General features: G+C 40.7%; 1 protein-coding gene across 1 annotated transcript in view; it reads right to left on the bottom strand.

Moving 5' to 3' along the window:
* The window catches only part of TEX9 (testis expressed 9), a 46140-nt gene extending 44839 nt beyond the window's left edge, over positions 1–1301 (bottom strand). Inside the window, exons 1-2 of the mRNA XM_036324837.1 lie at positions 1267–1301; positions 1077–1162 (exon numbers count right to left, since the gene is read on the bottom strand). Of these exons, the coding sequence (XP_036180730.1) occupies positions 1077–1162; positions 1267–1293 (113 nt within the window). The 5' untranslated portion in view covers positions 1294–1301. The remainder of the gene's footprint in view (positions 1–1076; positions 1163–1266) is intronic.
* Positions 1302–24715: the final 23414 nt, after the last annotated feature.

Genomic DNA, 24715 nt, shown 5'->3' with positions numbered 1-24715 from the left:
CAGCTAAAGAGGGTACATGTCAGTTTTAACTTTAAATATGCTTTGTACAAACTACATGGTAACTCTGCTTAAAGAGCTGTTAAAATGTGTTCCAAATTTTAAATCAAATTAGTTACTTTAAAAAGAAAGTGAATTGCTAAAATATAATTTGTTGTTGTTGTTGTTAAGGGTATATACAATGGTAAATAAAAACATGGTCTCAGACCTGTGGAACTCATCACCCAGTGGAGGAAAGACAAAAAGTAAACTAACAAGTGAATTTATGGGAACGCAAAGAAAAATTAATAAGACAATAAAGAAAGAAAAGAAGAAGAACAGGGGTGCCTACTTAGCATAGTCACGGAAGGCCACTCTGAGCATTACGGGTAGAAAGCATGTGTGACTGCCCCCCAGGAAAAAGCCAAGACACTAGTTAGGCTGACGTGTGGGAGGCAAAAAGGAGAGAGCACAAGGTCAAACAAGAGGCCGGAGTCAGATCTGACAGAGCTTTCGAAGTGCAGCATGGAATCATTGCAAAATTTCAGGGACGGGAATGACATGATCACATTAAAAGGTTATCCTCGGCGTCTGTGTGAAAACTGGGGGCTGAAGAGTGAAAGCGCCTGAGAATGAAAACGCATGTTGTCAGGATCGTTCGCAATTACGTTGAGCTGATAAAGAAATGAAATCCTCCTCCCAACTCCACCAAACGTGGACAAGAAAATTCCAAACGCCCCGAGAAACAGGCTTTCCTTGTAGAAACCAAGCCTACAAGACATCTACATACGTAAACTCTGGGGAACTGGAATCAAGTGGAATTCCTTAAACTATAAACGGAGCTACCCGTGGCGATTCCGGCTGTCCAAACCGCGTCCAGCAGGATCATCTCACCGACGAGCATGTTGGTTCGGGTTAAATTAAAATTTCGCTCACTTCGAACACCTTGGTTGGGCGCAGACGAACTCAAGTTAAAAAGACGGGAGAGAATGCTGGGCAGTGAGCTGTCCCAACGCTCCCGTCACCAGTAAAAGGCCGTGTAAGCAGCCTCACTTTTAGGCGAAAGAAAGAAGGAAGCGCTGAACCGCCCAATGTCTTACTTATATTCTTCCTCCTTGGCGAGGAGGTCCCGGCGCGGCGCAGCCGGTTGCTGAACGCGGGGCGGGAGCGGAGTCCCTGTCCGTCTCTGTAAAAGAGACGGGCACGTTCAGACCCAGATTGAAAAGAGGTTCTGGTCCTCTAGCCCGCCCCGAACCTATACGCGACCCAGGAGTCTGGGGTTGAACCGACCCTCACGCCGCGACCACGACCTGCCATCTTTCGCGGCCGCGACGCCGTTACCGAGGCAACAGAGTAACTTCCCGCGAGAGTTGCCTCCTCTCGGGCATCCTCACGCCGAAGGCGCCGACTCCGCGAGGGCGGGGCGGGGGGCCCTCGACCTCTCTGCCCCTCGGCGCTGCGCACGCTAACGCTGCCCGTAACCTGAGAAGCCAATGCGCTGCGTTGACATATAAACTCTCAGGTTGGCACGGAAGGGTTTCAACCGAAAAAGGCAGGTGCATGTCTAATTCTCAGTGCGAAGCAAGATAGTAAAACCCCTACTCTGTTGTGCTTTTCCCAAGTTAGTGGCCAATCCGACCGCCCCCTGTTCTGTTTTCAGTGAACTAACGCTTCAGTGGAATTGTCAGTTCTCATTGCTCACGGTTATCCATGGCATGCGTCGGAGCTCAGGCTCTCAAGTCAGTAGGCCTCCGTTGATGTCCTGGTTGTGCTGCTCAGTAGCCACGTAGGTAATCTTGGACAAAGCATTGTTATCTCGAGTACTTCATCTGTAAAAACGGGAGTAACAATAGTGCCCGTTCACAATTAATATGAGGAGTAAACGAATTGTGCTGAGGACTGTGCCTGGAAGACAGTAAAGAGTCCAAAATTCCAATTTGGGGGAAATCAACTCACATTTAGGGTCATCTAATCTTCAGCGAGGCTGCTAAGACCATTCAATAGGGGAAAGAATAGTCTTTTCAGCAAATGGTACCAGGATAAGTGGATGTCCACCTGTAAAAGAATGAAGTTGGACCCTTATCTCACACCATGTACAAAAAGTAACTCAAAATGGACCAAAGGCCTAACCTTAAGAGCCAAAACTATAAAGCTCTTCAAAGAAAACATACGTGTAAAATGTCACCACCTTGAATTAGATAACAATTTATTCACCATGACACCAAAAAACACTATCAACAAAAGAAAAATTAATAGAATGGACAGCATCAAAATTAAAAACATTTCGTTTTAAAGGATACCATAAATAAAGTGAAAAGACAGACCACAGAAGGGGAGGAAAAATTTGCAGATCTTATATTTGATAAGAGACTTGTGTCTAAAATATATAAAGACCAACTAAAACTCAAAAATAAAAAGATAAATAACCCAAGTAAAAAGCGGGCAAGGATCCTGAATGGGCATTATTCCAAAGAAGTCATGCAAATAGCCAAAAACACATGAGAAGTTGCTCAATATCATGAGTCTTCAAGGAAATCAAAATCACAGTGAGGCACCACTTCACACCCACTAGGATGACTATACAGTAGCCAAAAGACAGACCATAACAAGTGTTGGGGAAAATACGGATAAATTAAAACCTTCTTATACTGTTGGTTGAATATAATATTGTGCGGCTATTGTGGAAAACAGTCTGGTAATTTCTTGAAAGTTTACACAAAGAGTTACAACATGATCCAGCAAACCACCCCTAGGTATATATATGCTTAAGAAAAATGAAAACTGCACAGCTGGCATGGTTCAGTGGTTGAGCATCAATCTATGAACCAGGAGGTGACAGTTTGATTCCCAGTCAAGGCATATGCCCGGGTTGTGGGCTTGATCCCCAGTGTGGGGTATGCAGGAGGCAGCCAATCAATATTTATCTCTCATTATTGATGTTTCTATCTCTCTCTGTCTCTTCCCCTCACCCTTCCTTTCTGAAATCAATAAAAATAAATTCACAAAAAAGAAAAATGAAAACTTATACTGCACACAAAAGATTGTACACAAATGTTTATAGCAGCATTGTTCAGAATAACCAAAATGTGAAAGCAGTTGTTTAAACAAGAGTGCTTAGTATTAAGTGCATACATTAGAAAATAAGAAAAATCTGAAATCAACAATCTAAGCTTCTGTCTTGGGCAATGAGAGAAAGAAGAGCAATTTAAGCTTAAAGAGAGCAAAAGAAGAGAAATAATATATAGAGAGAAAAATTACATATAAGGAAAATTTCTATGTCCTTCTAGTCCTGACATATCCCACTCCAGCGCTCTGCCCCCTTCAAATAGACAAAATTGATTCTTCAAATAGGCAATTAAGAATAAAATGACAAACCTGAGAAAATGCCCATAAAACAAGACTCAGGTCAACAGCAATATGTTGGAGCTGAGCCTGAGATCCTTGCTCTAAACTACTTAGTTCACTATAGTTCAAGATCAGTAGTAGCCAAATCAAACACAAATCTTTTTCTGACAAAAATATTTCTAATTAGGCCCACCAATTCCTGGACTGAGATAAAGAAAATGTGAGTTTACCATATAAAATGACCAGCCCTAAAGGAATCAAGCCACCATGAATGAGAAATCAGAAGAAATAATAAATATTTAGAACCTTCAAGAAAACCAGACATTAAAATTTTATTAGTTGTGAAATATAGAATATCTATTTAGAAAATATTTAAAGAAATAAGGGATAGAATCATAAGATGAACAAGCAACAGAGACTATCAGAAATGAGCAAGCAGATGTGACAAATAAACAAGTGAAGCTTTTAGGCATTAAACATATTATTTGTTGAGCCCTGGTTGGTGTGGCTCAGTTGGTTAGGCATTGTCCTATGCACCAAAAGGTTGCCAGTTCCATTCCTGGTCAGGGCACATGCCCAGTTGCCTCTCTGGAAGGGGGCATGCAGGAGGCAGCCGATTGATTCCTTCTCACACTAAAATCGATGTTTCTTTCTCTTGCCCTCTCCCTTCTTCTCTCTCTAAAAAAATCAATAAAAAATATATTTTTAAAAAAACCAAAAACATGTCTGTTGAAATGGAAACACTCATGGATTGAATGGCAGATTAGACACATAATTTGTAAACTATAAACTAAGAAAATTATCCAGAATAAACAGAGAATGATAAGAATGTAAAAAATATGAAAGAAATGTCAAACAATTATAAAAGTTAAACTTAAAAGATCTGGCATATAAATAATCAGTTTTCATGGAGAGATTTTAAGAAATGAGAAGCAATATTTCAAAAGTTAAATGCTTAGAATTTTCCAGAATTTAGAAAAGATATGAATGCACAGATTCAAGAAGCACAAAATATCCGAGAAGGATAAATTTAAAAAGCTGTTCTGAGACTTGTCATAAAATTCAAAACACCAAAAAAAAAAAAAATGTTTAAAGCAGACAGAGAGAAAAAACAGACAACCTACAACAAAACAGACTAAAAGCAGATGCTTTAATAGCAACAATGGAAGCCAGACAACAGTAATATAATGAGTGACATCCCAGGATATTAAGCCCCATTATAATTAAAGTTTGGATCCAGCATTATCTGATATAATAAAAGGCTAATATGCAAATCAACTGAACAACGGAACGACCAGTCGCTATGACGTGTGCTGACCACCAGGGGGCAGACACTCAATGCAGGATCTGCCCCCTGGGTGGTCAGTGCATTCCCACAGGGGGAGCACTGCTCAGCCAGAAGTCCTGAGCCAGGCTCACAACTAGCGAGCGCAATGGCGGTGGCGGGAACTTCTCCCACCTCTGCGGCAGTGCTAAGGATGTCCCCCGGTGCAGGCGGGCTAAAGGACCCCCCCCCACCACCACCACCACCGAGTGCACGAATTTCATGCACCAGGCCTCTAGTTGGTAATTAATCACCAATAATGATTAATGATTGACTGCCTTCTATCTAGCCCTCATTTCAAATTGGATGGGATACACTTTTATCTTCTGAGTGGAGGGCATGGAGGAAAGGGTAAGGCTGGGTGAGGAAAAATTAAGCACGCTATGTCAGGAAACAGGGAGGCAGAGGGTGAGTCCTTTAGTACCAGTATTTTTCCAGCCCTATCTCCTTTGATCAGACTGATTAAATGGGCCCCAGCTTAATTAGATTACTATAAATGCTTCCACTGTTCTGGAAGTTCTAGCCCGTGAGACAGGATCCAGAATTGGCACCAAATGACATTTATTTTGAAACAGACAGCCACTACCAAGTGGTGCCAAACCACAACCAGGATGAGCAAAGATTTTAATTATAGAGTCAGACCACTAGAACTACTAGCCAATCAGCTAGACACACTCAGATGGCTCATTTCTTTAATTTTTAAAATAAGCCCACTTTTCTCTTTACAATTGAAATTTTTCATCTTAATTAATCTTATAATGAGGAGATTTTATTGTCTCTTCAAAGTGATTAAAGAAAAAAATTTCAGTCTAGAACTGTGCACTCACTCATTAATTCTATATTGCAAGAGTGAGGGTGAAATAAAGATACTTTCAGATACATACAACCTACAAGATTTAGCACCCATATGCTCATACTAAAGGAACTTCTAAAAGATGTACTTTAGGAAGAAATAAAAGAAACACTTTGAGATGACAGAAAAATGGTAAACAAACAAAATGGTAAACATGTATGTAGGTTTAAATAAATCAATTTTCTAAAATTCCTACTACTAATAATGTCTACTTTGTGAGGTTTGTTTTTTTTTAAACGATTGGAGCCCTAGCCGGTTTGTTCAGTGGACAGAGCACAGCCTGTGGACTGAAGGATCCTGGGTTTGATTCCGGTCAAGGGCATATGCCTGGGGTTGCAGGTCCCCAGTGGAGGGTGTGCAGGAGGCAACCAATCAATGGTTCTTTCTCATCATTGATGTTTCTATCTCTCCCTTTCCCTTCCTCTCTGAAATCAATAAAAATATTTTTTTAAAGGATTAGATTCTCATTAAACTGGGAATAGAAGAGAACTTATTTAACCTGATAAAGAGCATCTCAAAAAACCTACATCTAACATATTTAATAATAATAAATCAAATGCTTTCCCCCTAATATGAGGAAAAAGACAGGGATTTCCATTCTCACCATTCCTATTCATAATCATACTGAAAAACTGAAGATTTTATCCTGTGCTATAGGTAATCAATCACTCAATCTTGGAAAGAAGGAAATAAAATGGTCTTTATTCACAGATGACATGATTACCTGTTTGGAAAATTCCAAAGAATCTCCCAAAAAAATCCATGGGACTATTTAGTGAATTTAGCAAAAAAAATTTTTAAATCTCAATATACAAAAATTAATTGTAGTTTTAAATACTAGTAATGAACAATTGGAAATTTAAAATCCAGTACTATTTACAATAGCACCAAAAGAACATGAAATGTGTAGGTATAAATATACCAAAATATGTGCAAAATCTGTATGCTGAAAACAGCAAAAACACTGATGAAAGATACAAAGAAGACCAAATAAATGGACAGATATTCTATATTCATGGATTAGGGAACTATATTGTGAAGATGTAAATTCCCTCCAAACAACATCCCAGCATTTTTGTAAAAATTAACAAGCTGATTCTAGAATTTATATGGAATGACAAAGGAACTAGGCTAGCCAAAACAATTTTACGAAAGAAGAGCAATGTTGCAAGACTCACAGTACTTGATTTTAAGGCTACAGTAATCAAGACAGTATAGTATTGATAAAAAATGTAGACACATGGATCAATGGAAGAGAAGAGAGTCCAGAAGTAGACCCACAAAAGGTGCAAAAACATTCAATGGAGCCAAAGGATAGGCTTTTAAACAAATATTGCTGGAACAATTATAAATCCATATGAATTTAACCTTGATCCATGCTTCACACCATATAGAAACCAATTTGGCAGTATCTTATCAAGTTAGACATATTCTTAGCATACGTTGCAGTAATCTAGGTAATTACCCAAGACAAATGAAAACATGTCAAATACAAAATATGCTATTTGATTCCATTAATATTAAATTCTGCAAAAGTCAAACCATAGTGACTGAAAGCAGATTGGTGGTTGCCTGGATTGGAGGAGGAAGGAAGGCCTTGAATAGAAAGGGCCACAGGAACTTTTTTTTAAATATGTTTTTATTGATTTGTAGATAAAGAGGAAGGGAGAGGGAGAGAGAGATAGAAACATCCACGAGAGAGACACATCCATCAGCTGCCTCCTGCACACACATCTGAGTGGGGATTGAGCCTGCAACCCAGGCATGCTCCCTGACTGGGATTTGAACTTGGGACCCCTTGGTCCATGGAATGATACCCAGTCCACTGAGCCACACCAGCTGGCCCACAAGGAACTTTTAGTTGTTGGAAATATTCAATGTCTTGATTGTAGTGGCTGATACATGATCATATCTAAATGCCAAAACTCATGAAACTATACATTTAAAATAGGTGAGTTTCATTGTAAGTTATTCCTCACTAAAGATGGGAGGAAATAAATGGGTTAAAGTATCCCTAAAAGTTCCTCATATTCAGTTTCACTTGTTCAAATCACTTTGCATCTAAGAGTCATAGATCTCCATCCCTCTCCATGCGGTATTTTCCCTTGTATCATCAAGTGCTGGTTGTACAACAGTTGCTAAGAATGCTCTACAATTTTCTCCAGAATTTACTTTTATACTTCTGACACCCATTCTGCAAGGTTTTTTTTAAATATATTTTATTGATTTTTTACAGAGAGGAAGGGAGAGGGATAGAGAGTTAGAAACATCGATGAGAGAGGAACATCGATTCAGCTACCTCCTACACACCCCCTACTGGGGATGTGCCCGCAACCAAGGTACATGCCCTTGACCGGAATCAAACCTGGGACCCTTAGGTCCGCAGGCCAATGCTCTATCCACTGAGCCAAACCAGTTAGGGCCCATTCTACAAGTTTCGATATGAATGTTCAAGCAGTGATAATCACATTGCTTCTGCCAGTTATCTGACTGTGACTATAAATGCCTTCTGACTTCAGATATTTTAAACGGTGAAGAAAAACAAGGACATCTTAGTATTGAAATGTGGTAGAAGCAAGTAAGTTTTAAATACTGGTGAAATGAATCCTTTTATCATAATGCAATAATCTATCTCCAATAATGAATTCTGGTTTGTCAGTTTTATCTGATATAAATATAACTAACTTGGAATTTTTTAATTCATTGCCCTGGTCTATCTTTTCCCCATCTCTTTACTTTTGGAGATCGGACCTGCTTTGACAATTCAAGGGTTCTAAAGAGTCCATGCTGGTGTTCAGCTGAATCCACAATGCTTGGTGGGAGGAAGGGGGATAGTACCTCACAGAGCAGCAGCAGTACCTTTAAAGTAAGATGTGTTTGTAAGTACCAGAGAGACCGCTCTAGGGACTCCCAAAAATATTTGAAGGGTACTGCAGAAGTGAGTAATGTCCTCTGTAAGTATAGATTGCGAAAGCAAGCAACATCTGAGTATTAATGTAAGAATGATTCCTATCTCTGGTCCCAACTGCCATAACTCAGGATAAAAACGTGTGAAGTATAGAAGAAACGTGTTTAAAGGCCAGGCCAGATACCACTAAATGTTATCCTTGGTTATCTATCACAAATGATTTTTAAAATCTGTATGTCCTAATCCACTGCGAAGAATGCATATTACTTTTGTAACACCTAGAATGCTAAAAATAAGATGAAATCAACATGAGGCTACCCATCTGAAACACAACGGGAAGATTAGGCAACAGGCAGCCTGAGAAAAGGCCTCCAGGAGGATATTTACGGTAAAGAAGAAGAAATGGAAGCCATGTTACAAGGGAATGAGTGGGAGTCAACTACTACAACAATATGTTTGAGGAATTTGGTGCCAAATTATGGTGGCATATTTCTTTCGCCTCAGTCCATATCCAAAAGTCTGAGGCTGAGGCTGAGGCCTGACCGGCTAACCGGCTGCATGTTGGTTTCTTTATGTGTCACTTTAAATTTTTACCACATTATCTCTTTTTGTTAGATTTCGTTCTCAAGTCATTTAAAATGGCAATTTTAATCATGGGTGCTAATCTCTTTTAATAATTATTTGATTCCTTTTACATTAATGTAACTTTAAAAGGAGCTATTATCCCCAACTCAGGAAGCTGTAGGTTGTCATTTTCAAAAATGCTTCTTTTTGTACTGGTATGATTTTATATTTCCCCAAATAGTTTTATAGAGAGATCAAAAATTAAGTAATGGTTGTTATTTTCATTTATTGTTTTACTTAAAAATATCCAAAGCTAAACATTTCTTTGAGGCATCTGTGGGAAGTAACTATTCATTTTTCACCGTGGTTGTCATGAAGGGGAATAGCCAGAACCCAAAACAAGAGTATATGCATTAGTATAATTACACCAAGCAAATGCAAACAATATAATAAATCAAATGTACATTAAAATGTATAAAGTAGTTATAAGTGGATAAAAAGAAAACAAGGCCAGTCCAGTCAGGACAATAAGAGGATTATGAAACCAACTTAATTTATCTCTTGGTGTAAGTTTAGTTGAAAAACTTTAACTCTATTTTCAGCTTCAGTTATCAAAGAACTTGTAACAAATTCACATAGACAAAGTTCTCAATTTCTCTTCACCTATAAAAAAAGCTACTGTTATTAAAATATGGGTTACCTCTTCAATATTTTTTATAAATGTTATAGATGCCTAAGTAAAACCCATATCTTTACTGAAATGACTTACTTTAGAATTATTACCAGAAAATATTAAGTTCTAAGAAACAGACTAGTCTAATGGTATAGAAATTCAACTTCCTACAAGAGACATGCTGAATACATAAAATGAATAGTTAAGAAAAAATTTTCCATCTCCCTGCTGCCCCTAAACATGTTTATACAATCTATTTCGGGAGGGAGGGATGATTTCTGGATGTTCTTCTTCAACAGACTGACAATTGGCAGCAAACAGCAAGACACATTCACACCCCTTATTCTTTGCTATGTATTTTTCAGCAGCTGTTCACGACCTTCAAACATTGTGTAATTAATGTCAGGTGAGGTCAGGCAAGAGTGTGTTAAATCCTTCCTGACCAGAAGCAGAGTATTAGCTGTAATTATTCAAAAATCTCCTAACTATGACAATGTTTATGGACAATAATTATTAGATCTGGTGGCAAAGCTGCACCATACTTTGATCTGTCATCCCCCAAAGGACAAAGGTCTCCTCAAGTCCTGCCTTGATAATACCAATTTTCTGGTGTTTTTCAGATAATCCTTGTCTACCTATTAAATGACTAAAAGAATCAACTATAAGCCAAGTCATGGCTGACACACATCTCTCACAGTGCCTTTTTTGAATAAGGAAGAACTCTGTGAAAGCAATGGTTTTGATTACTTCTACTATAAATGGAAATTGCAAAGTCAAAACTAGTTTTCCATCATTGAATTCTACAAATGTTTGAACATTTTTATATAAATTTATATACAATACAGAATCTCAGGCAACACCCCAGACCAGGGGTGGGCAAACTTTTTGACTCGAGGGCCACAATGGGTTCTTAAACTGGACCGGAGGGCCGGAACAAAAGCATGGATGGAGTGTTTGTGTGAACTAATACATGTTAACACCGCTGCTGGTGAAGGAGCGGAGGGGAGAGCAGGAGAACCCTCCGCTCTTTCGGCTCCTCAGGCCGGATAGAACAGCCGAATGGGCCGGATCCGGCCCGCGGGCTGTAGTTTGCCCACGGCTGCCCCAGACCTACCGAATAGAATCTGCATTTTTAACAAGGTCCTCAGGAGATAGGACTGCGTGTTAAAGTTTGAGGAGCACTGCCCTGGGCTTTGTAAGATTGTAAGAAATATTCTCATGTTATTTCAATTAATGAGCATCTACTGTTGATATACAGTTGGCCATTCAGTAGAAGGAAAGAAAATTGTCTCAATAACCATACAACCAGGCAATGGAGAACTGGGGTATCCTTATGGCAACAACATTCTCGCAATCTTCGCAATCTTCTTTCTTATATCTTACCAACAATAGTAGACTTGCATTGCTCACAATTCTAGTGCTCTGCTTCTCAGTAACTATCTTTATTGCTACTCTTCCTGTCTGTCACTAACATTGAAATAGCCCTTTCACAGCAGGTGTCTCATTCAAACTCTCTAAAAGAAGCCTCCATTGGTATTGGCCAGTATTGGGCATCAGGGAACTACTCTTACCCAAGGTTCTCATGATAGGCTCATTCACCTGTTTACAGGTCATTTGTTACCTTTGGGTCTAATCAACTATAGTCACTGTATTGAGATACTATAAACCCAAGCATGCCCAGCTATGCTTAAGGGCTGCTTCTGGTCTATTTGTTCAGAACACGGCTGTAAGCAGGTTAAGTCCCCAAATATTTTGCCCTATATCACAAGGATCTAAATATTTGTTCATCAGCTTTACATAAGAATAGGGAAGAACTTACTTTAGGTAGTTTAGATAATGAGCTGAGTTGGAGAGAAGATGGAGAGGAGAAAATGATTCAAAGATAGTTACAAATGTATTTTTAAAGCACTAATATAGTATGAAGTTATGAAACAGAGCTAAATCTTTATAAACTGACTGAATATCTTATTTTAAAGTTTGGGTGGAGTAACTAAAATTTTCCTGAAAAGCTTGTTTTTTAGTCTTAAAGCAATACATTTCTTTTTTATAAATTAAATTTAATTTTTTCTATCACCTTTTATCCCCTCTATGTCCTCTACTCCCCCCACCCATCCCCCTCCACATCTGCAATCACCACACTGTTGTTCATGTTCATGAATTCTTTCTCTTTATTTTTAACTTTTTTGCTCAATCCCTCCACACACACCCCCACCACACTCCACTCCCAACCCCCAGGGCTATCTGACAGCTCACTATCTATAAGTCTGTCTCTATTTTGTAAAGCAACGTCTTTCTTTCTTTCTTTCTTTCTTTCTTTCTTTCTTTCTTTCTTTCTTTCTTTCTTTCTTTCTTTCTTCCTTTCTTTTTATTGCTTAAAGTATTACAAAGGGTCTTACATATGTGTCCTTTTAGCAACGTATTTCTCATGTGACAAATATATTTGCCACTTTCCAGTAACCTGATATAAAGCATCACGTGGTAAGAACACTGAAAACAGAGACAATAAACAAGAATAGAAGTGCTATCACCACTGCATTGTCAAAAGAAGAATAAATTATTTAAATAGGTTTATACTAATGAAAGACACAAGGCAAAGTTTGAAATAGAAATGCAGCAATTAACATTTGGGTGTGCCTTTAACACCTCATCACTCAACACTTTCCAGCTCACTCCTGCCTGGGATTCCCTTTAAACCTACACATGCTAACTTCCTGGAAATGAAGTTTATTGCCCCAAGTATTGAAGTTGCACCTTTTTTATTTTATTTCATCTTTATTGTTGAAAGTATTACAGTCCCCTCCGCCCCCTTTGACCCCTTCCATCCCACTTCTACCCCCTCCCCAGGCCTTCACCACACTACTGTTTGTCCATGGGCCATGCATATCTTCTATATATATATAAAAGCCAAGTGACCTGAATGACCAAAACGACTGAAACGGTCGCTATGATAGGCACTGCAGCTGGCCAACTGACTGGATCAGGAGCAGGGCTGGCTGGGCAACCTCCTGCAGCCCCTCCCCCTGGCCAGCCTGGCCCTGATGGCCCCGATTGGGGTGGGCTGGGCCTCTAGTATGCATATAAGTTCATTGATTAATCTCTTTCTGCCTCTTCCACCTTCCCTCTGAAATACATTGTCTATTGCATACTTTAATGTCTCTGGATCTATTTTGTTCATTTGATTCCACATTTAAGTGAGATCATGTGATACCTGTCTCTGACTGACTCATTTCCCTTAGCATAATACTCTCTAGGTCCCTCCATGCTGTCTCAAAGGGTAAGAGATCCTTCTTTTTTACTGCTTCATAGTATTACATGGTGTAAATGTACCACAGCTTTTTTATCCACTCATCTACTAATGGGCACTTAGGCTGTTTCCAGATCTTAGCTATTGTAAACAATGCTGCTATGAACATAGGGGTGCATATATTCCTTCTTCTTTTTTTTTTTTTTTCCTTTTTTTGATTTCATTTTTTTTATTATTTTTTTAATTAAATCTTTATTGTTCAGATTATTACATTTGTTCCTCTTTTTTCCCCCCATAACTACCCTCCTCCCAGTTCCCGCCCCACCCTCCGCCCTCACTCCCCACCCACTGTCCTCATCCATAGGTGCACGATTTTTGTCCAGTCTCTTCCCGCATCTCCCACACCCCCTTTCCCCCCAAGAATAGTCAGTCCATTCCCTTTCTATGTCCCTGATTCTATTATAATCATCAGATTATTTATTCACTTGATTCTTAGATTCACTTGTTGATAGATGCATGTTTGTTGTTCATAATTTGTATCTTTACCTTTTTCTTCTTCTTCCTCTTCTTAAAGGATACCTTTCAGCATTTCATATAATACTGGTTTGGTGGTGATGAACTCCTTTAGCTTTTCCTTATCTGTGAAGCTCTTTATCTGACCTTCAGTTCTGAATGATAGCTTTGCTGGATAAAGTAATCTTGGTTGTAGGTTCTTGGTATTCATCACTTTGAATATTTCTTGCCATTCCCTTCTGGCCTGCAAAGTTTCTGTTGAGAAATCAGCTGACAGTCGTATGGGTATTCCCTTGTAGGTGACTGACTGTTTTTCTCTTGCTGCTTTTAAGAGTTTCTCTTTGTCTTTTGCTCTTGGCATTTTAATTATGATGTGTCTTGGTGTGGTCCTCTTTGGATTCCTTTTGTTTGGGGTTCTCTGCGCTTCCTGGACCTGTAAGTCTATTTCTTTCACCAGGTGGGGGAAGTTTTCTGTCATTATTTCTTCAAAGAGGTTTTCAATATCTTGCTCTCTCTCATCTTCTGGCACCCCTATAATTCTGATGTTGGTATGCTTGAAGCTGTCCCAGAGGCTCCTTACACTATCTTCGTATTTTCGGATTCTTTTTTCATTTTGCTTTTCTGGTTGGGTGTTTTTTGCTTCTTCGCATTTCAAATCTTTGCCTTGATTCTTGCGCTCCTCTGGTCTGCTGTTGGGAGTCTGTATAGTATTCGTTATTTCAGTCCGTGTATGCTTAATTTCTAGTTGGTTCTTTATCATAACATCGAGGGTCTCATTAGATTTCTTGAGGATCTCACTACATTTATCGGCGGCTTCTAGACAGTTCTTAAGAGACCTTAAAAGTGTGGTTCTGAACTCAATATCCTCCATTGACAGTTTTGTCCTGTTTCTTTGTCTCCGCATTTTTTATGCTTTCTTGGTGCACCCCCTAGTGGTCTTTGTGCACAGTCTTGTTGTAGTTAAGCCTTGATTGTTGTCGGCAATACCGGGGGTGATTTGACCTCCAGGCTAACTGGGTATGAGAGTCCGCTGTGTCTGCAGTGGGAGAGCTTCTGTGCTGGATCTCTAGGGCAGTGCTAATCTAGTGTTTGCCTGAGGCTATCCGGCAAATGGCTCTGCACAGGGCTTGGGCGGGGCGGGTCCCCGGGGATCTACAGGGTGGGCCGGAGCAAGCAGTTATGGCTGCTCTCAGTTCCGTCCCCAGGGGCTCTGCCTCACAGAGTCCCAGCAACTGCTGCAAACCTCGGAGAGAAAGCTGCCTTTGAGTTCCGACCGAAGCCAGACAGTCCTGCTTCTCCCGTTTGAGTCTGGGTCCCTAGAGACTTGCCCGGATCTGGAGCTCAGAGTCTGAAACTCCCTCCCGATTGAAAACAACAACCGCGCCCTCCGCCTCCAGCCCGCTCCGCGTGCACTCCGCACCTTAGTATTTCACTTCAGCACTGCGCCTCCTCTGAGTCTGGGTATGATATTCTCTTTCCTCCTAGTTGTAGAATTTCCACTCAGCCAGCCTTCCTGTGGTTCTGGATGATATCCGTTCCGTCTTTTAGTTGTTTTTTGAAGTGGTTGTTCGAGGCAGCAATCTCCGGCCTTAACCTATGCCACCATCTTGGTTTCTCCTCCCTGATGTTGATTTCTTATGCCCATATATTCCTTCTGATTGGTGTTTCAGGCTTCTTATGATATATTCCTAGAAGTGGGAATAGCAGTTCCATACTTAATTTTTTGAGGAAACTCCACACTGTTTTCCATAGTGGTTGTACCAGCCTGCATTCCCACCAACAGTGTACTAGGGTTTCTTTTTCTTCACATCTTCACCAGCATTTGTTGTTTGTTTATTTATTGATGGTAGCCATTCTAGCAGGTGTGAGGTGATACCTCATTGTTGTTTTAATTTGCATCTCTCTAATAATTAGTAACATTGAGCCATTTCATAAGTCTCTTGGCCATTTGTACTATAGATTCAATGCAATCCTTATTAAAATACCAATGGCATATTTCACAGATGAGGAACAAATATTCCAAAAATTCATATGGAACCATAAAAAGACCCTGAATAGCCACAGCAATCTTAAGAAAGAAGAACAAAATTGGAGGGATCACAAACAGCCTGATACTGGCACAAGAACAGGCATATAGATCAGTGGGATAGAACACAGAACACAGAAGTCGACCCAAGCCATTATGCTCAATATTTGACAATAGAGGCAAGAGCATACAATGGAGTAAAGACAGTATCTTCAATAAATGGTTTTGGAAAAATTGGACAGGTACATGCAAAAAAATGAAACTAGATCACCAACAAACACCATATACAAGAATAAACTCGTGTGGGGGGGAGGTTGGGGGTTAATGGGGAGGATGAGGACACATTTGTAATACCTTAACTAATAAAAAAAAAAAAAAAGAATAAACTCAAAAGACTTAAACGTAAGTCATGAAACCATAAAAATCCTAGAAGAAAACATAGGCAGCAAAATATCAGACACCTCATGTAGCAGAATTTTTAAGAGATACATCACCTAAGGCAAGCAAAACAAAGGAAAAAATAAACAAATGGAACTACAGCAAACTAAAAAGCTTCTGCACAGGAAAAAAAAAACCAGCATCAAAATCAAAAGGGGACCCACTGTATGGGAGAACATATTTGCCAATAATACATCCGATAAGGGGTTCATTTCCCAAAGAAAGACAAACAACCCAATTAAAAAAAATGGGGAGAGGATCTGAATAGACATTTCTCCAATGAAGTTGCTTCTTTTTCAATCTTGTTCACTTTAGAATAGCTTTAAGCTGTTTACAGCGATAACTTCAGACGAAGAGGTTCAGTATGTACTTCTTATGCATCCTCTCCAACTCATCAAAGTACTAAGGAAGATGTCAATAATATCAAAGTGCCTTGTTAACAAAGTTACATACTGAGACTTAAAGAAACCAAAAGGAAGCATTTTGTGTACCTGATCTTGGTACCTTAGTTGAAATACTATTTTGAATGAAAGAAACACACAATGCCAAATAAAATAGCAGTTCTTTCTTTCACACATAGGATATTATTAACCAAAGCTTTATGACTACATTTAAAATGATTTCATGAAGCTAGAAACTTTTTAAAAAACTTTATTGTTGAAAATATTACAAATGTTCCCCACCCCCACCCCACATCCTGCTTCTGCCCCTGTCCCCAGAAACCAGAAACTTTTTGAGCTCAATATTTGGCAACTGCTAAGTCTGATTGCTTAAGACATTTGATGAAACTAGAGTTGATAACCTCTAGCTAGGCCTAAGTTTTTGTCTAATTTTTTTGCCTAGCTAGAGACCTAAAGATCTGTCAAGGGTTATCCTGCTGTCCCTTCATTCTTCTCCATTCAAAACAATATTACACAATAGGCAGAAACCACCACTTTGACTGCAATCCAACTTTTGTGCCCTTTTACTCCCCTGCTTCTGACAATTTTTTTATGTTCAAATGGAACTACACACCCTGACATTCTGGGGGCAAATCCAGACTCTTTTGCCTACAATCAGATATCTTCTCTACAGGATGGTGGAGCTCTGAGCCTCTTTCAGTTCCTTTTTGGGCTGAAAGGTTCAACAGTGATGGTATCCTATCATAACTCCATATCTCATTTGAGACAGGTTTACCAGGCAGACCTTCCTTTGCCTTTACTGCAGACAATAAACAGCAGCCTGGCATACGTTTCTGATAAAGTTACTCTGGATCCGTGATGTCCTGCTTATTACTATAATGTGAAATTTATCTTTCTCAGAAAGATACACAAAATGTGGATAAGACTTACTCAGAAATCATGGTTAACAACCACAAATTACTTTCACTTTCTTTTTAAGAGGGAGGGAAAAATTATTGTATCCTAAATGTCTGGGATTTGGTAGCCTATGAAGGGAAAAATGACCAAGGGTCTCCTGAAACAGTGACTCTCAATGAAGCTATGGACCTGTTTTATAGTTGTTCTTCTTCCTTTTTATACCCACTCTACTGCCACATGTGTCACAAACACTTTCTTTAAATATTCATCATGTGTCACATTGCAACCTGGTCCTGGCCTCAGGTAGCTATCAGTTAACTGACTATGATGTAAACCCTTACCTGTCCCACAGGTTTTCTCATTTTAGTTAGGGGCTTTTTAAAGACGAGAGAGAGAGAGAGAGAGAGAGAGAGAGAGAGAGAGAGAGAGAGAGGAGAGAGAGAGATTTTGTGATTATGGCAAAAATATTTAGCCTATGGACTGATCTTATAGTAGACACTAGAGCAGTGATGGCAAACCTTTTGAGCTCAGCGTGTCAGCATTTTGAAAAACCCTAACTTAACTCTGGTGCCATGTCACATATAGAAATTTTTTGATATTTGCAACCATAGTAAAACAAAGACTTATATTTTTGATATTTATTTTATATATTTAAATGCCATTTAACAAAGAAAAATCAACCAAAAAAATGAGTTCATTTTTTTGTCATAGGTTCACCATCACTGCACTAGACATATACAGATAAATACATTAGGGTCCCTGAATTTAAATTCTCATAATCAGTTGGAAAAGAAATATATACACAATAAGCACATTTGACACAAGATCCTATGAAAGCCCAGAGGAGAAACACCTAACCAACACCCTGGGTAGCTAATTAACTTTCAACTTTTTTTGAGGAAGTAATGTCTTAGCTCATTCTTGACGAATGAACAGATGTCCTTTTAGTTAAAAAGAGAGGAAGGGGGCTCAGATTCTGGTCCAACTGAGCAATCTATTGGACCAACCCTTTTGCAGTTAACAAGTTTAAACTCTGGGCACAATAAAAAATAAAGACACTGGAGGGTGACCTAAAGCAGTTAATTTATGGTAGTAAAATTATACTTCAGCGAAGGTAATGACATGGAATGAGTTTCCCATCTTAATAGATTTTACCCTGAGGTCAAGCTGTCATTGGCACAGCACAGGGTGGCTAACACTCTGATAAAGAAATTCCATAGTCTTCCACGAAGGAAGAACCAGAGAGCAGAGTTTGGAGCAACTGAAAAAGAGCACGATAGAGGGAGAGCCCATGAATAAACGCTGCCTGAAGCGCTAGTTGGCCACCGGATCACATTCGCATGAACAGATTTTGAGCTGATTTGTTGTTGTTGGATGGGGTAACAGATAAACAAACAAATTAATAAATGAATAAGGATGATTTTCCAGTGCCAGTTTCTGTAAAGCAGTTTCTTCCAGCCTTGTTTTCTGCTTCCTCAGAAATCCCTATACTCCTGGTCGTCCCACTGCTACTCCTGTGTTACACTCAACTCCATTGCCTCACATTTCGTGAAGTTCCTTGAACGTCTGTATTCTTTCCAAAAGGTCTGAAATTCTCGGAATGTAGCCATACCAGCAATGGATATGTTTTGGGAATCTGGAAATCAAGTAGCCTCTACAAATATTAACAGCTTTATAACTTGAAGACGTCATGCCATGACTACTCAAATTTTGGAGGCTACACCCCTTCTGGAATCACTCATTTTCTTCTGAAAGCACCTGTGTTCCCCTTAGTATCAAGTCTTTGAAGGCTTCATTTGGTAGTTCTTCAGGCTCGAGATCATTGTGTTCTATTTGGATCACAGCCTACGTAAAATGAGTAATCAGGATAGTGCCCGATCATTTCTACAGAAAGCTCCCTGTACGCCAGCTCTAAAACACTGACACATTAATTTCAGAATAACATAGCAAAGTGTCTGAGCCAGGAGCACAGATCTCTAGCACAGAGACTCCAAACTACACTAGAAAAGTATTCTCCTTCTGCATCTGCACCCTTGAGTTAAATGGAGGAATAAAGAAAAGTCTTTTCTTTAAATTATTTTAAATGCTTAGAATTGCATACTGTTTCATATTTTTCTTCACAGAGGAAATTAGATAGATGAGGAAGGAAACAAAGGTGAGAAGCCTGTCAATGGAAAGGAATATTAAAGGATGGGAAAACAGAACAAACTTGTCAGTTCTTTAAACAATTAAAATGATTGAAATAATTATAGCCAATTATTTCTGAATTATCTAGCTATGACTTATACTCAAATCTTTATGACCTTTTTTCCTCCCTTCAATTTTATCTAAGGCATGGCATCTGAATTTCATATGCCCCTTCGACAAGCATTATCCCCTTCACCACACCATCTAGTGTGAATTATCAGAATATCATTTTGGCCTCTGTTCATCCCTCACACACATGTGGCAAAACCTTGATTCTAGATTAATTAAGCCCTCTGCCTTTTTAATTCATACCCCTGGGCTTCTGAACATTGCTAGACAAAATCATATAGCCAGGAAAAATTCTTAGTCTCCAACTTCAGCTAGGCTGCAAGTTGCCTAGCAGCAATTCTACATGTACTACAATATCTACTTAAGGCCCAAGTGAATAAGGAATCCTAAGTTATTAAATATACGATGAGCAGGAGATGGTGCTGTGGCCAGACAATAGAACAAACCTTTCCCTCTCACTCAGTCCTTCCATACTCAAACCATTTCGTACTATCACCATTTCTGCACAGTGCAATCAATGGCTTTCTTGCTTTCATACTTGCCCCCAAATGTCTATTGTCTACATAGCAACCAAAAGTGCACATCAGATCCGTTAACTCCCCTGCTTACTCTTGATGGCTTCCTAACATACTTAACTAAACCCACTTCTTATGAAGGCCCTCCAGACTCCACGTGATCTGGCTGCTCCACACCACTTGCCTAATCCTCTCCCTCCACACTGGTAGTCTTGCTGATTATCAAGGTTAAAGCATGTGCCCACCATCCCTTTTGCCCTTGCTATTCCCCCTGATTAAAACACACTTCCTTAGAGTTTGTGATGGTTCACTCCCTCACTTCATTCAGGGCTCTCTATTCATATGTCACTTTTCTCTACCTTCATACGTAACCTCTTTCTTACTCCATTAGCCTGAATGTCAGTACTTCAAGTCCTATTAACTACCATATAAAGAAATTTTTGATGCTTCAAGTTACATTCTTCCATGTTCTATTTTTACAGTGCCATATGCTCTACAACATGCCTACACCTGGAAAGGTGGATATATCTTTGTGTCAGCAGAAAGATATAAAGTAATAATCTAGAATGGCAAGGGCGGGGGGAAGGAGAGTGTTCATCTGGTTTTACCCATTTTAGGCTTGGGATTCTTTTATTTCTTTAACTTTTATTTATTTATTTTTATATTTACACACAGTAAGACCCACTCTTTGTGATGTACATTTCTATGAAGTTGGACATATGCTTGGAGTCATGTACCAACACCCATAATCAAGACATAAAGCAGTTTTATCACTCTCCACAATTCCCTCATTGTAGGCCCTTTGGAGTCAACAACTTCTCCTACCCTCCCTCCAATACCTACAGCCACTTAGATGTTTTCCATCCCTATATTTTTAGAATTTTGACTGTAAGCAGTATCCAAGGTCTAGCAAGTCCTAATATCTTCAGGAATTATTCAAATCAGTTCTTGATAACAAAATAATTAGCTGAATGTGACTAAATATGGATATAGTTAATAAACTACATATGACCTTTCATAGAAATATAGATTCTCAGGGCAAAACCTAAACTGGAGTGGTTAGAAGAATAATTTCTGTCCTGCTTTGGCTTAGCTCATGTTCTTCCTCTCCTATTTCATCAAAGTTTTGCTAATTCCCTTCCTGATATCTGATCCTACCCTTCATACAGTCACCTCTTTAGGTAATACCCTTAATACTGATGGCAGTATTTTCTTTCTTTGAATTTACAAACGCCCCTTTTAAGCACAGAATGAATTGCTGAAGATGACTTTCAGGTGACTTTTGCAAAATGCCAGCTGCCTATTCAGTTCCTGCCACTCCCTGCCCCCTTCCACCTGAGTCTGTGCCCCTGGCTCAGGCAGCAGTCGCTTCTTAGCTTGAGTGTTCCGTGCTCTGCCTTGGCTCTCTGGTTGGCCACATTTGTGTTTTGAGTGTGCCCTGAAACTGAAGGTTGAAGTGCCCGTTTTTAACTTCCAGCCTGGTTACTGCAGTCCTGGAGTCTTCTTGTTTGACCATGTCACACCCACTCATCATTCACACCCACTGGGAACTTTGACCCATGGATTCATAGAGGGATTGGGTTTCCCAGGAGTAGGAAATAAGAAGTAGGAATAACAAGAAAGCCCACACATTAGCTTCTGTGACTTCTGTATCTACATCAACACCAGGGGTTACCATGTTTGGCAGGCTGTGATTGCAAAGTAGCTGAACATCCATTGATAAGTCACAAATCTGCCTGAGCTTTGTCCATGCATATTAGAGGGGCTGCAGTGGGTCCTAGCTCTGAGTTCACCTTGGAGGCCCCTTCATTTCCTAGATCCAGCCACTGCTTCCCACAAGATCTCTGAAGGAGATATATGCCCAAGCAACAAGGGCAAAAGAAAACCAAGCAGCACTTTAGTCTTAGACTAGTAGTACCATTGACCTGGCTTGCCAGGATAGTACTGGTTGTCCAGGAGTAACTTTTTTTTTTTTCTTTTCCATCGATATCTTTCTCTGAACCGGGAAGATGGGTGGACAAAGATGGACGGAGGCGTTAACAAAGGCTATCTGTGCGCTGATGTCCGGTTAGAGCGCAGGCCGGGGGCACCAAGGCTGGCCAGGCCACAGTGGATGTTCCCAACGGCGCCAGGCAGCCTCGGCCTTGCACCAACGTGCGTGTGTGAGATCAGGGTTTTCCCCATCGCCAGGCTCCTGGGTCCTTGCCTCCGTGTTCCAGGATGAGCACTGAACCCAGGCCGAAAAGCTAGCGTCAGTTCTGGAAACACGGCGCACCTCAGGGGAGAGGCATGCTCCTGCTGGAGGCGCTGAGCTGCGAGGACGCAGCGTCTGGGGCCGGGGAGAGCCGGGAGCCGGAGGAGGTGCGCACGGGCTCCCGGCACCTCTCGGCCTCTGACTCCGGTGGGTCGTCCTGAGGAAGCGGAGCCCACTCCGGGGTTTTCAGCCGCTCGAGCAAGCAGTTCCCTTACTGCGCGGGGAGTCGGGCGGTCAGAGGAACCGGACTGACAGGTCTCTGCGCTCGGTGTGAGCATCCTCTGCTCCCTCACGCTCCTCAGGTTCGGCCTCCGGCCTCGATGGCTCGCCTGAGCCCCGGACTGAACGTCCGCCGCCTCCCAAGTCCACCGACACGGCCCAAACGGGCGTTATTCCGGGCTCTCTCCCCGCCCCTGCCTTTATCCCCAGGTCGGAGAGGGAGCCTCGTCCAACCTCTCGCCGTTTCCTCGAGGAGCCAAGGCCGCCGGTCCAGGCTCCGCCTCCTCGCGGGGCCTTACCGAGGTCACCCCCGTCTTCCCGGGACCGGCTCCTCGGGGCGGCATCCCCGCCGCCGCCGCCGCCGCCGGGCCGGGCGCTCTGGGCTGCCGCGCCCGTCAAAACGCCTTCCCAGCTCGCTGCTGCCGGGTCCGCGACCACTCTGGCCGTCGGCGGCCTCGCGACGCCACCCTCTCCAGTGGCTTCTCTGAGGCCGACTCCCCTCCCCGGCCCCGGACTCCCGCTGGGGACGCAGCCCCCCCTCGGCCGCTCCCCAGGAGTAACTATTAATAGCACCTTTTTTGCTCTCAAAACGTACCATTTTTTATTATAAATTTTCTGGCTACTCTAAGTAGATACAGCACACACACACACACACACACACACACACACACACACACAACATATAACTCACCCCCTCCCCATCTGGAGGGAATATGGAGCCATTAGAAATTAGACAGACAAAAATAAAAGGGGGGTATAGGGCCAAAGAAAGGACCAAATCATTCCTATTATTGACAAGTACAATTGGCAGCCAGAATTTTGTAATGCCTTTTGGAGTGGAAACAACATACCCATAAAGGCAATTCTCAGAGTAGAATTTGACTTTTCACAAATACAGGGACTAATGGAAGGCACTGAAACTAGAGAGTAACATCCCCCAAAAGAAGTGTGGCCAAGCAGGAAGGAGATGCAGCAAACCATGCAGAATGAACTAGAGACTAATCCCTTAGCCAAAATGGCTGAAAGAAGAACAGAAGATATCAGATGCCATTATATGGCAAAGGCTCTTATCTTGAGCTCTGTGGATAGGCTTGGGGTCTATGTCAATTTGCAAATATTAACAACTAAAACTTCTCATGTATATAAAAATTTCTAGAAGGTCTATCCATGGTTTTCATCAGATTCCCAAAGAGTTCCAAAAAGTTAAGGACTATTGTTTTATGTTTTCAGTTCTGGTATATATCCTATATAATAAAGAGCTAATATGCTAATTAAACCAGACGGCAAAACAGCCTTCCAGAATGACCTTCCAGAATCACTAGTAGGCAGAGGGCAGGGCCGCAAGGCAATTGGGGCTCCAAGGGCCTAGCTCCTTGCATGAATTTCTTGCATCAGGCCTCTAGTTAAAATATAAATTAAAATATATCTAGTTCTTATTCCAGTGTATAGGCTTCATCATTTCCAGCACATCTACCACTAGTTTCATAAAAAATCTTGAGTTAAATAGGCCTTAACTCAGCTGTGGGGGCCCTACCTGAGTTTTACAACAATTCCAGCACTCAGTGGAGAAAACCAGATAAACAACATTGTTAGCAAAATGTTCTCTTAGCTTATTTCTGTCTAGACACTTTGTACAATACAGAAGCCCTTGGTAATTCTATGCTTTGTAGGATAACATAGAGACACTTTTGCAAGTAAAATACCATATCAGATAAAGATGAGAGAGATATGTCATGTATAAGAAAATAGACTGGTTCTGCAATGCCATTTGAGGACACTTTTTTTTTTCCTTTTGACTTTTGGTTTAGTTTATTCCTCTGTGTACTGCAACTATGTGCCAATTAAGCTCAGATGTGATTGGTTTATATGGTTCTTACTTGTAATAAAATACCAAGTTATAGGCAGCTCTACCTCTACCCTTAAGTATCTGGATGCCCTTTTGAAAATCATCTAACTTCTCTGGGGCTGGGGTCCCTTATCTCCAGGCATGAATGAGAACATTGGATTTTATTAGATGTTATCGAAAGTTCCTTCCAGGTTGGTAGTTTTATGGCTTTGTATTTCTAGGAATGCACCTGTGTTTATCATTCTTAAGTTGATGCAACACACTCCTGAGGAGGAGAGGCACTTTATGTTCATTCAGGATGACAAAAAGTAAATAAAAGAAAAAAACATTGATTGAGCACTTTTGGCAGCTGGGAAGAATGCCTCTTATGGAAGCCTTCCATCTCCCAACTCTTCTCCCTCCTCCTGAAAAAGACTGATTGGTCAGATTCCAGGTGTCTGTTTGGACCATTTACCATAGTAGA

This window comes from Myotis myotis, unplaced genomic scaffold (genome assembly GCF_014108235.1).
Source record: "Myotis myotis isolate mMyoMyo1 unplaced genomic scaffold, mMyoMyo1.p scaffold_m19_p_1, whole genome shotgun sequence".
In the NCBI taxonomy this organism is placed as follows: domain Eukaryota; kingdom Metazoa; phylum Chordata; class Mammalia; order Chiroptera; family Vespertilionidae; genus Myotis; species Myotis myotis.
Note: the sequence above shows the minus strand (reverse complement) of the source record. Positions and strands in the feature narration are given on the sequence as shown.